At 40.4% G+C, this 13443-nt stretch overlaps 2 protein-coding genes across 3 annotated transcripts; one reads left to right on the forward strand and one right to left on the reverse strand.

The window, feature by feature from the left end:
- Nucleotides 1-1249: 1249 nt before the first annotated feature.
- On the reverse strand, nucleotides 1250-7164 carry idh3g (isocitrate dehydrogenase (NAD(+)) 3 non-catalytic subunit gamma). The gene is made up of 13 exons (XM_041945691.1): nucleotides 7072-7164; nucleotides 6753-6800; nucleotides 6412-6423; nucleotides 5311-5408; nucleotides 5105-5220; nucleotides 4907-4967; nucleotides 4609-4741; nucleotides 3932-4065; nucleotides 3718-3820; nucleotides 3470-3616; nucleotides 2830-2924; nucleotides 2668-2728; nucleotides 1250-2250 (listed from the first exon to the last, which is right to left on the reverse strand). Exons 1-13 carry the CDS (start codon nucleotides 7150-7152, stop codon nucleotides 2149-2151), a joined length of 1191 nt encoding a protein of 396 aa, XP_041801625.1. The 5' UTR covers nucleotides 7153-7164; the 3' UTR covers nucleotides 1250-2148.
- A 296-nt stretch (nucleotides 7165-7460) lies between these two features.
- On the forward strand, nucleotides 7461-12905 carry fam3a (FAM3 metabolism regulating signaling molecule A). 2 transcript variants are annotated; one of them, XM_041945692.1, is made up of 10 exons: nucleotides 7461-7737; nucleotides 8257-8299; nucleotides 8410-8517; nucleotides 8773-8796; nucleotides 8902-9028; nucleotides 9357-9415; nucleotides 9522-9572; nucleotides 9685-9769; nucleotides 10524-10650; nucleotides 11668-12905. In XM_041945692.1, exons 2-10 carry the CDS (start codon nucleotides 8287-8289, stop codon nucleotides 11764-11766), a joined length of 693 nt encoding a protein of 230 aa, XP_041801626.1. In that variant the 5' UTR covers nucleotides 7461-7737; nucleotides 8257-8286; the 3' UTR covers nucleotides 11767-12905. The 2 variants fall into 2 exon arrangements, with proteins under 2 accessions (XP_041801626.1, XP_041801627.1); XM_041945693.1 differs by having other exon boundaries at nucleotides 8905-9028.
- The last annotated feature ends 538 nt before the right edge of the window (nucleotides 12906-13443 follow it).

The following is a 13443-nucleotide window of genomic DNA, read 5'->3' on the forward strand; positions in this document are numbered from 1 at the left end:
GCTGGCCCAGAGTGGGGGAACTACTTACAGAAAGCACAACAAAAAAGATTGATTCTAAACGAAAAAGAGTGACGACATTTCAGAGCCAACTCACTGTCTCTGAAGAGTGAGTAACTGACGTGGATTGAGAGGGAGAAAAACAGTAAAAAGACGGCAAAACGGCTGAGGCCAACGTACACACGTAGTAATTCCTTGCACATTTCAGACACCGTACAGCGTGTGATCGTTGATTCCAGAAGACAGCTACATCTAAAAAAAGAAGGGGTCTCATCACAAAGGATTTCTTTGCTCAATATGCAAATGTCCTAACAGAGGGAACAGCTTGTAACTTTCCCACAGAATTGGACACATGAGAAATTGGCCAGTGCCATTACAATGGGATGCGCCCCTGAGACTGCAGGAAAGAGGCGGACTGGGATTATTTGTACAATATATGTGAACAGGGGGTCACTGCTGAATGATGTACCACGAAGTCTGTCTATCTCCTCCTCCAGCATCCTCTGGCTCAGAGGACCTGGGCACTTTTTCTCAATATGACTGTGTGGTCAGAGTATTTGAAAAACTAGATGAAAAGGTAATTGATGGTTTGGTTTTACCAGGTTGAAACTATAATAAATGGTCTGTTTTTTTTGCTAAACGAGGATAATTTCAACAGAGCAAAGCCAAAACCCTTCACTTCACATCAGTCTTAGAAACACGCAGTCTGAAGCCAGATTCCTAGAAATCACATGAAAATAACAAGAAATATCCCAACTGTATGAAACAATCTGCCTGCCAGAGATCCTTGCATCACATTTTCCCCTGCAGCTTTTTAACACTACATTCAGTGCAGGCATAACATGCATATTTATATGAGCCAGTGATTACATATATTTTGCATTTTGTCTTTGTCAGATGGGGTAAGAGGACATTCATGCATATAGTTGTGCACAACTATATGTGGCAACTGAACAAAGTACTGGTGCCACCTAGCGATGAAATGTAAAACTGCAACTTGTCATCCAGTGTTGGAAGTAAGACACTGATGGGGCGTGAAATTGTTAAACAAACAGAAGAAGGATCAGTGAGCTTTATCTTATTTGAAGCTAAATGATCTTTATCCCAAGCAAGAGGCCAGAACACAGCTTCTTTCTTTGAAGTGAAGGGGCGCGGGCGCGCGCACACACACACACACACACACACACACAAAGAGCTCAACTTTAAAACTTGACATATTTCATATTCAAACCTCTGTCCAAAAAGATGAATTTAAGGTAGATTATTTCTTTATTGATAATATTTGTGTTATACAGTATATATACCCATCCACAGCTATAATAAAAACAGTATTTTCATAACCTTTATCTCTTGCCTTGTGAGACTTTAAGACAACAGTATTTTTTCAGGATTTGATCCAAACTTTGGCGAAAAGTTATGTTATGGCACAAGCAGCTCAGCCTTGACAGCAGTTACTTGATGTACACCTCCTCTGATGATACAGTATATATGAAATGGCTACATCACACTATTTGTTATAGTACAGTTGATCTGATGTGAACACACAGGACAATACAGTAAATAACAGATAACTTGATATTTTAGTTACAGAATGACAAAAAAAGTGAAGCTGTTAAATGCACATTGCACATTTTGGTTGATTGAAAAGGCTGTAACATAGTCATCATTTAGAAAATAAATAAAGATCCACAATGAAGAATGCAGAGTGGACAGTGCATGTATGTATTAGGATACTTCTGACCAGAACACATGTTTGGTGATACTGCAAAAGAGACCTTTTTATGTTTCATAACAATTTGTAAGAACACAGATTTTTAACTGCATGAACCTGATGGACTCAACCTATCCTTTCACAGCACGATTTATCATCGAATAGGAGTGAGATTGGAATGAAAAAAGCAAACTGTTTCAAATTCAGCCTGGGAAAGGTCATTATTACATGTGAAACACACAGGTGTGGATAAAAGGTCGTGTACAGTGAACTGGTCAATAAGCCGTGTGAGCGAGACAAAAAAAAAGGAACAATTCTGATGTCAGTGACCAGACCCAACGCTATGGAAACACATATGCATGAACATGCTCTTTCTTACTGTACACCCATCCCAGATAAAGACACCTGTCCAAACTCACACCTCTGATGAGTGTGCATGTTCAGAGCTCAGCTGTGAGCTGCCCTTTACTCTGGATGATCCTCATGATGGACTGGACCACCTCTGACGTGGTGCCCTGACCCCCGATATCAGCTGTGTGCAACTGCAAGAATATGGAAAAGTACCAAATGCCATGAAAATTTTAAACTGCGGAATGAGTATTATTGTCCTTGTAAGGGTGGTTCTTATTTTTTTCCCCGAAATAAAATAAACATTTCAGCCAATGCAGCCACTAGTCTACTGCCCTGGATGATTAGCAGATCAGGTTTTTAAATGTGCTCAAGGACCGTAATTAATGCCAATGCCACACAAAGTATAATCAGATACCATACAGTGTAGCACTTCATAACAGCTTTGTGACATTGAAAGGACACAATGCTGCTTTGTGTGAATGTACTGTGATGCATAATAAACCTGCACCCAGGGCCTCTAAGCCTCTGTCTCACAACAATGGCCTGTGAGCTTTATGGCAGTGGAACAGGTGAGGGGAGAGGCCTATCAGTGAAGGAGGTGAACTTACCCTGGTTTCATTCATGGTGGTGAGGACTGCATTTCGGATCAAGTTTGCGTAGTCATAAAGCCTGGAGACATTAATGTCATTATTTACATGTCTGCTGTAGCACATTCACAACATTACATCTCAGGTGTTACCGCTTCAAATATTTTATCTGATAAAGCTTACTTCAGGTGGTCCAGCATCATGCAGCTGGCTAGCAGCATGGCAGTGGGGTTAGCAATATTCCTGTCCGCAATACTCTTCCCTGTGTTCCTTGTGGCCTGAAAGACCCCGAAAAAAGGGCAAGAAAGAGACAAATGTCTTAAAAAACTTCAGACAGACCACTGAGTGTATATCAAGATGGATGACATGGCAGCTCCTCATAAGCAAAGCCAAAACATCTAAATCGCCCTCTGGTGGTTGGCTGCATATTAGCTCATAAAACAAGTTGGTTTCTGTCATTTTCTGATGAGTCTGGTTTTAATTAGTTATTTAACGCTATAAATAGAGGGTTTGACATCATGATTGACAGCTCTTGTGTGCTCGCAATTGAGTTGGGCAGATGTATGGATGGGACATCGATACGGCTTCACACCCCAATCACTACCACGCAGACTGTGGCTCCAAATGATGTGACCAACGCAAGAGAGCAGCACCTGTATCTGGGATGTTTTGGCTTCATTTTTGTGAAGTGGGACATAGTGGAGAGGCATCGTCCATCTTTATATACAGTCAATGAGACAGACATGATTCATGTATTTTTCATTCTATCAAATAACAGGAGAGGAGACAGTGTCCTACTCAGCATGAACTGCCAAACACTCACCGTTTCAAAGACAGCATAAACACGGCCATAATTAGCCCCGGGAACAAGGCCAGGCCCTCCCACCAGGCCTGCACACACATTGCTCACCACATTCCCATATAGATTGGGCATCACCATCACATCGAACTGCTGGGGCTTTGACACCAACTAAAAAAAACACAGACAAACAAGGTGGCAGGTGAATCACTTATTGCAACATGTAGAAACTTTTCAAGTCTCGAGAGGTGTGACATTTAATCTCCTTTCACCTGCATGGTGGTGTTGTCCACAATCATGCTGTCAAATGTGATGTCTGGGTAGCCAGAGGCCACTTCTCTGCAACACTGCAGGAACAAGCCATCGCCGAGCTTCCTGATGGAGCAGAAAAGTCGCACTCAATATTTCCAGCACTACCAAACTCACAAAATTTTATAAGACTCATGAGGCAGACTTGCATGATACATTTGCGTCAGAGTTACTCACATGATGTTGGCCTTGTGTACGGCAGTGACCCTACAACGGCCTTTCTCCCTGGCCAGTCGGAAGGCGTAGTCAGCGATCCTGAGGGAATTGTTCCTGGTGATGATCTTGAGACTCTCCACGACTCCTGCTACACTCTGAAAGATGACAGGGAGGAGAATGACTGACAAATGACAACTAAAGTTCAAGTAGTTTCTGTTAATAACTTAGTAATATTGTTCTGAGATATTTGTGAAGCACCGTGTATAAATGTGTAGAGCCAACTTGGATCCTTCTTCTGTATAAAAGATCAGCTTCAGGCTGAAACTGCATATTGCTTGTTAACTAAGTGGACGTGTTCACACACCAACATTCATTTTAGGCTTGTGCAAATTCTATGTGCTCCTAAAAGTTTTTAAAAGGTAGCTATTATTTCATATAGTTGGCAACAAAGAAACAGTATTCAGTGTTGATCCGTCATCTCTGGTCAATATTAGTCTGTTTAATAAGGTCATCATCTACACTGATACCGATCAAGCATATTAGATCCATGTTTTTCCCTTGGTAAATAATTGCTTGGTAAATAATTAAAACACTGGGGAGGAGGAAAGGCACAGAAAGAAAGGAGGTCTTTAAAGGAAGGGGTCGATGCATGTGTTGCAGCGGACAATAGACTTGATTGTGTTTCTGTTCTGTCTGACCTCGTGCTCCAGACTGCTGTACTCTCCCTCTGTGTTCTCCCTGATGATCATGATGTCAATGTTCTTGTGGCGAGTCTGGACTCCTGGGAGGGACTGGCAGTGCATCACATTGGCATACAGGTCTAAGCTTGTGCTTTTGATGGAACAAGAGAGGGGAGGTGGGGGGTGTCAGGAAAAAAAAAACAATAGGTCAACTCACATTGCCAGAAACGAAGGGCAAAATTATGAAAGACGTGTAAGCCATCTGACAAAAGAGAGGCTTCATGAGGGGAGCTGAATATTTCATTAAAACTCTTACCGAAGGAGATTATTTCTGGATTTAACAGATGGCGCCATGGTATGTTTGGTTTCTATGTTGCCTATCAGGAGAGTTAAGTAATGTCAGTTCAACTTCAGTGTCATGGTCTTACAAACCACATGCTTCTCACAGCTGTGTTGTGCTTTTCATATTTTCCATATTCTGTTTTTAAACACAGAGAATAAGAGACGTGCTTACCTTTGAGGGCAACTCCATTACGGCGGATGGCAGTGATGGCATTATTGATATCATCTTCAGTCTCCACAGCAGAGTTGACATGCACCACTTCGAAGTCCACTGGAACACAGCTGAACCTACAGTATGAATACACACCCCATGGTCAGGCAATCCTCATCAGTCTGTAATCAACACTTTGAATCGGGTTTGGTTCAAGTCTAACCAACCTGAAAACCTCTCTGACATGACTGAGCAGCTCTGGCCCGATCCCATCTCCAGGTATGAGGGTCACAGTGTGTCTGCCTCCATACTTTGCAGGAGGGGGCTGTAACATCGGTATTTTATACATTATTGACAGCACTGAAGATAAAGGACAACACTGGTAGTTTTTCAAATTTTAACCCAACTACAAATCACCTACTACATACATATATATTGTTGCTGACATGTTACCATATGTTTTATATTGATTTCCAACCTACCACCATTAAATTAGTGTCCATACAATATGAAAATCACTTTGCAGAGACTTCACACCGTCTTAAGATAGATCGTCCATACAATAAAAGTGTAGTTGCATGTATTTTTGTCAGCTACATTTTTGTTACAGCCATGGTAATGCAGTTGCCAGTGGGGGATTTTGGTTTGTGGTGCTTTTAAAGATGCTCTGACATTCACATTCAGATTATTTTACCAAAAAAAAAAAAAATTGCATTCACAATTTAATGAAGATCAGAAGATGAACGAACGTGGATCTCATGAAATGGATGTTGTGAATTTAGGTGTTTTAGTTGACGTGAAAGAGATTTCACAATGGTCTCTGCTAGCCATCACGATTCCGCTAACAATGCAATGTAACAAAAAGTAATGTTATGTTCAGTTGCTGAATTGGTTATTTTAAGCAGTTTTCAAATATGTGAAAGTCAGTTTTCATACCAAGCTGAAATACAAAAGGTACTAGCAACATGGAAGGTAGGAAATCATCACAAAACATCTGAAATGCTTTAGTAAATGTTGACAGCACACACAATTTATAATTACAGGCTACAAGGCAACAAGGAAGTCAGTGTAAGAGGGTTATGTTGAGCAATAGAAAAGTTGATAGTGCTATTTAGGAAATATATCAATTTTGTTAATAATTTATTATTGTCATCATATTGTAGGTGAATGAATAACAGTTCTGTTATTAAACTTAAACTACAATGGAATTACTAATCCAAATACATCCTTTTTTTTTGGCAGCCCTAGTATAGAAAAGGTAATGTTCTTTCTTGTATGTAAAGTGATGCATTGTGGTATAGCAAACCATGCCAAAGTGAGCTACTTACAATGTTTTCTCCCTGTTGTTGAAGACGGACACCAAGGAAAGGAGGACAAAAGTCAGTTTGACAGCTCGATGAGAGAATCCAGTTAGTAGCAAGCACACAGGAATAACAACTTCCCTTCCCCCAAGAGGGTGGAAAAACAAATATACAGCACTCCTAGGTTATATTAAAGATATCCAAAAGTACACAGCCACACATCCTAGAAAGAGGGAGTTTAATGAGTAGCAGTATTTTTTCGGCGTTACTAGAATCACGATAAACTTCAATTTCTAAGTGTCAGACTGACAAAATCACATCCACCCTTTCTAAGACTGAAACCCACAGAGATACTGTGATTTACTCACAGTTAGCAAGGTCTTATTCCTGTGACTTGTCAGAGTTGTTCCAAATACCTGAAATACAAAATGAAGACAGATGGTTAAGAGCGTGTTTGTGAATGACCTAAATGTTTGTTTAGCAAAACGTTGAAAATATGCAACGTTTGCGTGCAAATATCTATTTTTCGGCGATGCTAAAATGGACTGAAGACGACTGCTGCTAGCTTGCCAGTTCAACTATATGATAATAACCATATGACCTTGTGTTCAGTTAAAACAGTCGATTTTATCATGGAGCCGCACAACAACGACAACGACCGCGACAAAAACACGCCTCTTGTCTTACTTTCACAGTATTTCCAAGGTGTCCACCCAAAAAAGGTTTAATGATTTTGGACATCGAAAGCACAGCACTGGGGGCAGCCATCTTGATTTTGAAGCACTGATTGCGTGCACAAGGAGGAGGTGTCTCCCGCGATACATATATATATCTATATACACATAAATATATATATATTTTTTTTCCTTATTTTTTTGTTCGTTTTTAACAGTGCAAATGTGTATTTATTCATTGGCGTGTTAGCTTTAGCGATAATTTAAAGAAGGAAATTCGTCATTCACATATTTGTTCAACAATTTAAAAAAATAGCTAACGTTTGAATACTAAAATAAATGTTGATCACGTGAACCTCCACGCGCAGACTCAGTGGCCACAGACTGAGGTTTGGTGTTGGCTGGCCATATATCCGGAAGAAACAAACCAAACCGGATTCCTGTAATGCTTATTTAAAGCGGGCTATTGACACGCGTGTGAATGGTCGACTGATCATATTGGCTTCAGTCCATCTTCTCAATGAAAGCTGCGTGATCCAGGATAGCCTCCATGAGGAAACAGCGTAAGAAATAGTCAAAAGTTGCGGGTGGCACGAGCAGCGGCTCCTCTTTACCGTTATTACATCCTAGCAGGGGTGACAAGGAGGGGTGATAATCGCCTAAAGCTTGGACAAAGAAGGTGAGACATGACGTTTCTCTTTTCGAGGGCATGTATTGCGTTGTCAGGCGACCTGTCCTCGGCTTCCTTGTCTTGTCATGTCCGAGGCTCCTGTCATCGCGTCCAACGCCATCTCTGCAGAGCCATCTTACATGGCCACTGATACAGATTGAAAGCTCTCTGCTGAAGATGTTGCTTCAAGATGATACTTATATGAGAAGCTCTTTAAAGTTACATATGAACCAAAATTATACACACAGATAGCCTCTTTGGAAAACGTTTAGAATTTATTCTCCCTTTGTTTTATGGTGTTTGTTTGTTTTTCTCATTTACTGGACCTGTCCTTTCTGTTTTATTATATTTCCGTTTTAAGCTGTAGCTGTTATTTACACTGCTTAGAACTTCTGCCATGATGAATGGAAAATGAAAACACGTTTTGCTTAATCAAATGTCTGTCTCTGTAAAAGTGTAAGAACACTTTTTAAACTCGGCTGAAATTCAAATCTCCCTAATGCTGCTGTTTTTGTTTTATTTTTTTAGTGTCTGTTCAGGTCTATGAAACTGTGAATCATGAGGTTAACAGGTTGGTTATTTTTCTTCTTATTTTTTTCACACCTCAGTGTGAACTTGTTGATCCGGTGCTTGTCCCATGTGTCTTTCGCCTGAACTGGCATTTCCTGTTTCTCTTGACAGGCCCCCTGAGAGTTCTAGGTGTGCTGTTGTTGGTGGGGCTCACCTGGCTGCTGGCAAACACCTTATTTGGAAAGGAGAGTGGTTCATCTGTGCGGCATTTCTTCATCGGTAAGAGCAGTAGTTCTGAAGCGATGAATTGATCAGTGGATTGACGGAAAATATATCAAACAAAAATGGTGTGGGCTGTGGGTAACAGTGATGACATTTTAAAGATTAGACAAGTGATTAAGAAAATAATTAATAGTAGCAACCCTAAAGACAGGTTATAAGTGTTGGTTTAATCTTGATGCATGTTTATGTGTTGTTGTTGTGTCTCATATGAGATTAGTTCATTTGAGTGTGAAAACTGTGCATTTTTTTCAGGTGCAAGTGAGGAACCAACACCCGGTAAGCAGAAAAAACTGTATCATATGGCCATTTAACAGCACCTCTTTCTGTCAGGTATCAGCACGGTAATGTTGCATCTTTATTGTCGTATTATATATGTTTTAGCAGAACCCCGCCCTCGCAGGTATAAATGTGGACTTTCAGCTCCCTGTCCTCCGAAACATTTGGCTTTCCGCCTGGTGTCTGGTGCTGCCAACGTCATCGGGCCCAAAATCTGCCTGGAGGACAAGATGTGAGATTCAGTGTTTACCAGTTCCTTTCATCTTTGTCCATGTCCCTGCTGTCTCTTTTTCTTTCTTTTTTTTTGTTTCACACTCTGTTCTTTTTTTTTTTTCTTCTTTGCTGTCATAACCAGGCCTCCAAGTCTGTCTGGGGAGCTGAATGCAAGTATTCTCTCTCAGTCTGTCTGCCCCCCGTTTCGTTGGTTTTGTCTTTAGTCTTGGTCCTTTATATTTATTTGTTGTTGTTTCTCAAGCCCCCGGCAGTGTGTTAAAGGGTGCAGATTAATGTGGATGTGAAAGGCAGTTCGTGCTTCAACCTCTTGTGTTTCTGTCTCGCAGGCTAGTGAGCAGCGTGAAGAACAACGTTGGCCGAGGACTAAACATAGCTTTGGTCAATGGTAACAGTGTCATCTTCCATCTTTTAACCAAACTGTGTTGCGTTAACATTTTAAGCTCGCGTTAATCATGTTATTTTAACATCCGACTGATGTTTCTCTGCTCCAGGGGTGACGGGAGAGCTCTTGGCCACAAAGACTTTTGATATGTGGGCAGGAGGTAATAGAAACCAGACACTAATGTGTAGTATAGATTTCACATCTGGTACATATGGCTTGGCCATAACAAGCTACAAACCACAGTTCATAACACATCTGATATTCGTCCTCAGATGTTTCTGACCTGTTGAAGTTTCTCCGGCCGCTCCATGAAGGAACACTCGTGTTCGTGGCTTCCTTTGATGATCCAGCTACAAAGTAAGAATCCATGACGGGCTCTCGCTTCTGGTCCTCTCTTGTTTTTCTTCCCTTAAACGAACTTCAAAGCAATTGTCACTGATAAATTGTCAGCTAAAGCTAAAGGATATGTCATGTTATAACACAGTAAATATTTTGTAGAATAAAATAATGATGTGGCACTGCTGCTGAGAATACCATTTTTAATAGCAAAGCAACAGTAGGGCCAATATCAGTTTTATAAACCCATCACTTTTAGAGCCAAATTCAACATTGAACATATCACTTGTAATCCATTTGAAAACAATTTGCCCCAACTTATTAGTAAAGTAGTATCACATGCTGTATGAGGAGTCACTGGCTTAAAAAGCAACAATTCTCAAATTTGCATTTAGGACAGGTGTTAAAGTTTAACACTGTAAAAGGCTGCCCTCATGGTTTCAGGCATCAAGTTCTTATTTTTAATATGACATTAAAATGACCGGTTTGTTTGTTATTAAACATTTGATGCTTTTTTTGTGTAATAAAATGGGCATGATCATAAATCCCTCCATGTTACCCTTAAAGGCCATAAGGTTTAAAAACACGTCGGGGTTGAACCAGAAAGTGCTGTGGAGATGTTGTTAAAGCCCAGGAGAAGCCTACGGAGAATTCTAATAGCCTGCATTTAATTTCAGTGAAAGTTAACAGAGGTTAAGCACATGCATTAACCTGTATCCAGCCAGCCCACTTAACAAACATTAACCTGCTGCCTTGTCCTCGCTTCTGGTAACAGGTTGAACGACGAGTCTCGGCGACTGTTTGAGGAGCTTGGGAGCACGATGGCGAAAGAGCTGGCCTTTAGAGACAGCTGGGTCTTTGTTGGGGCCAAAGGCATTGAGAATAAGAGTCCCTTTGAGCAGGTATGTTACTGTTACTATTAATGCTGAACAGACGCTAAGGGTAGAATTCATCACCTGCGCTGAGGTGCTGCTGATTTGCCTGCAGTTAACTGCCTATTGATGCAGTGAAACATCTATCCTCCCTGTGTCAACGTATTAAGTACAAAGACTGTTTACAGTTACTATGGTATAATGATACAGGCCATTCTATTCTAAGCATTAGAATAAGGAGAAGATACACATATACATATGAATATGTACACATTTGATATGCAATATCAAAAGGGAAAATCTTGTAATATTGGTGGCCGTGTAAACTGTAGATAATCACAGTTTGACAACACATGAGGAATGATAAGACTTCTATTAGCCAGCTGAGCCAATGTTATACTGTTCAGATAATGGTGATTCCTACCAGATGACACATGTTTTTGACTTAGGTGGCACAGTTTTACAAGTCTTCCCCACAAAAAGTCTTAATTTCTTTAAAAAGTCTGTTTGGATTTACTTCAAGCTTATTAAAGACATGTTCCAAGCTCACAGTGACCGCGGTGACAGCACCTTCCAAGCTTGTTCATCATTTTAATACTTGTCAGAGTTACAGCCTGATTCCTAAAAGTTGGGACACTGCGTTAAACATAAACGACACAGAATGGGATCATTCGCTAATCCTTTTAGACAAAGGCTCAACTGAAAACAGTACAAAGACTAAATTTAATGTTTAACCTCGTATACTTTCTTGATTTTTGTAAATATTTGCGTATTCTGAATTTGATGCTTGTGGAATACTCCAAAAGCACCTGTTTGGAAAATTGCACAGGTGATAGTATCATGATTGGGTATGGAAGGAGCATCCTGGAAAGGCTCGTTCACAAGCAAGGACGACTATGAAAAGCCAAATCGTTGTATTAAATTTCTAGTAAAACACGTTTAATTCTTGTTCAGAGCGCCGCCGTCCAGCTGCTGCTGTGTAATGAGAAGCTGAGAACGTCGGTGTTGTTGACATCCGTTCTGTTTGCCTGTGGTTGTTCCCATTAGCGAATGAAGAACAGTAAGAGCAGCAACAAGTATGAAGGTTGGCCTGAGTCTCTGGAGATGGATGGCTGCATTCCACTGCGGGCACCCCTGGAAGGATAATAGTGCCTGATGCTCCCTCACATCCAGCACAGTAACACCTGGAGTGGCAGCAGTGGATCCAGATGACTGACAGAAACCCAGGGAACTGCCAAATGACTGAAACCATACAAGACCTGGGCCGCATTTTATTTTCTCCTCTCTTGACTGAGGCTTGAGCTGACTGCAAAGACTGTCTTGGGACTTGGTATATTTAAAACTGCTGGAACTTGTTGTGGAGGATTGCTGAATTCAGCTTTGTGAGCCACTTTTGAGCTGAAGTAATGTTGTAGAAACAATGAAAATGTTTGTGTTGGTTAAGGGAAACTTGAGAGGCCAAATGCTTGATGACCAAAGCGACTAGTGAATGAGTACAGTTGGATTAGGTCTTCCAAAGCCCTTGCTGGAAATGGATAAATTTCCCCTCAGTGAGCCTGCTTGTAGGGTGTCAGTATCCTTGAGCAACAGGACTGTGACACGAGTGGACGTTGAATGTTCAGCAGGTGAAAGATGCACTTACCTGGTCTCACACTAAGGCATTAGGAAACCTAATCTATGTCAACACAGGAAGAACATTTGAGGTACACTATTAGTTTAAATTTCCTAAACACCAGGGCTGTTGGCAGATTATATATTTAAATACATTAATATATTTTCATCCTGTGACATATATTTCAGTGATGTTGTTATGCCTTGTGTTAGTTGCTATTGTTTCTTTAGAACTTGATGCATTGCAGTTATTTCTTGCCACATGTTTACATTTCTTAAGACAAATTTGGCCTTGGTGATCACTTTACCTTGAAAAAAAATATTTATTTTAATACTTTATTAGAAAACATATTCATAGTGTGGGTTTATCATAACACCACCCAAGGTTTTAATAATCTCTCAGGCCTGCAAGCATCTTTTCACTGAGTGCTTTTTGTAAGGTTTCAACCTAAATGTGTGGTTGTGTTTGTCATTTTTAAAAAAAATGTTGAGTGTATCGACCGGGCATGTAGGAAAAGCATAGAAATAAAGATCTTATTTCATATGTTTGGTTTGAAGTCCATTTTAGCTGCTCTGTCTGAATTCTATTACGTGCAAAGATTTTTCTACAACGCATTACAGTCCTTTTATATTGTGACAACAATGTTAATGAATAAAAATGTTCTAATATTTCTTGTCTTTGTATTTTCATGGGTCCTCGGTGGAGTCAGCTGGTATACGTGAAGAAATTCGCCAGAGGGCGACAAAAGTCAAGGTCTCACAGGGGTTACTCAGTTCATTCTGCTCAAGGCATTTGCTTCACTGAGCATATGTGATGGTGGGGATAAACATTGCGGACTGAACGGAGAGGATTTCAGGTCTGACTGTGGGTCTGACACTGAATTCAGCGACAGCAGAGAATCGTGCTGCTCGCTGAATCGTTAGGCTGTGGCGTTATAATGACAAACACGATCAATTTCATTGTCCCATTGGAAATGTGTTATGGGGCCTTCAAGTGTCGTTAGAAAAAAATCGTGATTTTCGGCAGTTGATTTAAAAATGAAATCATTACTCCATTTACATGAATATACATATACATACAAAAGAAACATTATCTTAGACAATATGATGTAATGTTACAGAAAAAAAACTATAGAACATCAATTAGTTCCACCTTGATTTGAGAGTAAAATGCAACTTGCACATTAATGTATCCGCAATGATATAATGTAC

Source organism: Chelmon rostratus, chromosome 10 (assembly GCF_017976325.1).
Source record: "Chelmon rostratus isolate fCheRos1 chromosome 10, fCheRos1.pri, whole genome shotgun sequence".
Taxonomy (NCBI): Eukaryota; Metazoa; Chordata; class Actinopteri; order Chaetodontiformes; family Chaetodontidae; genus Chelmon; species Chelmon rostratus.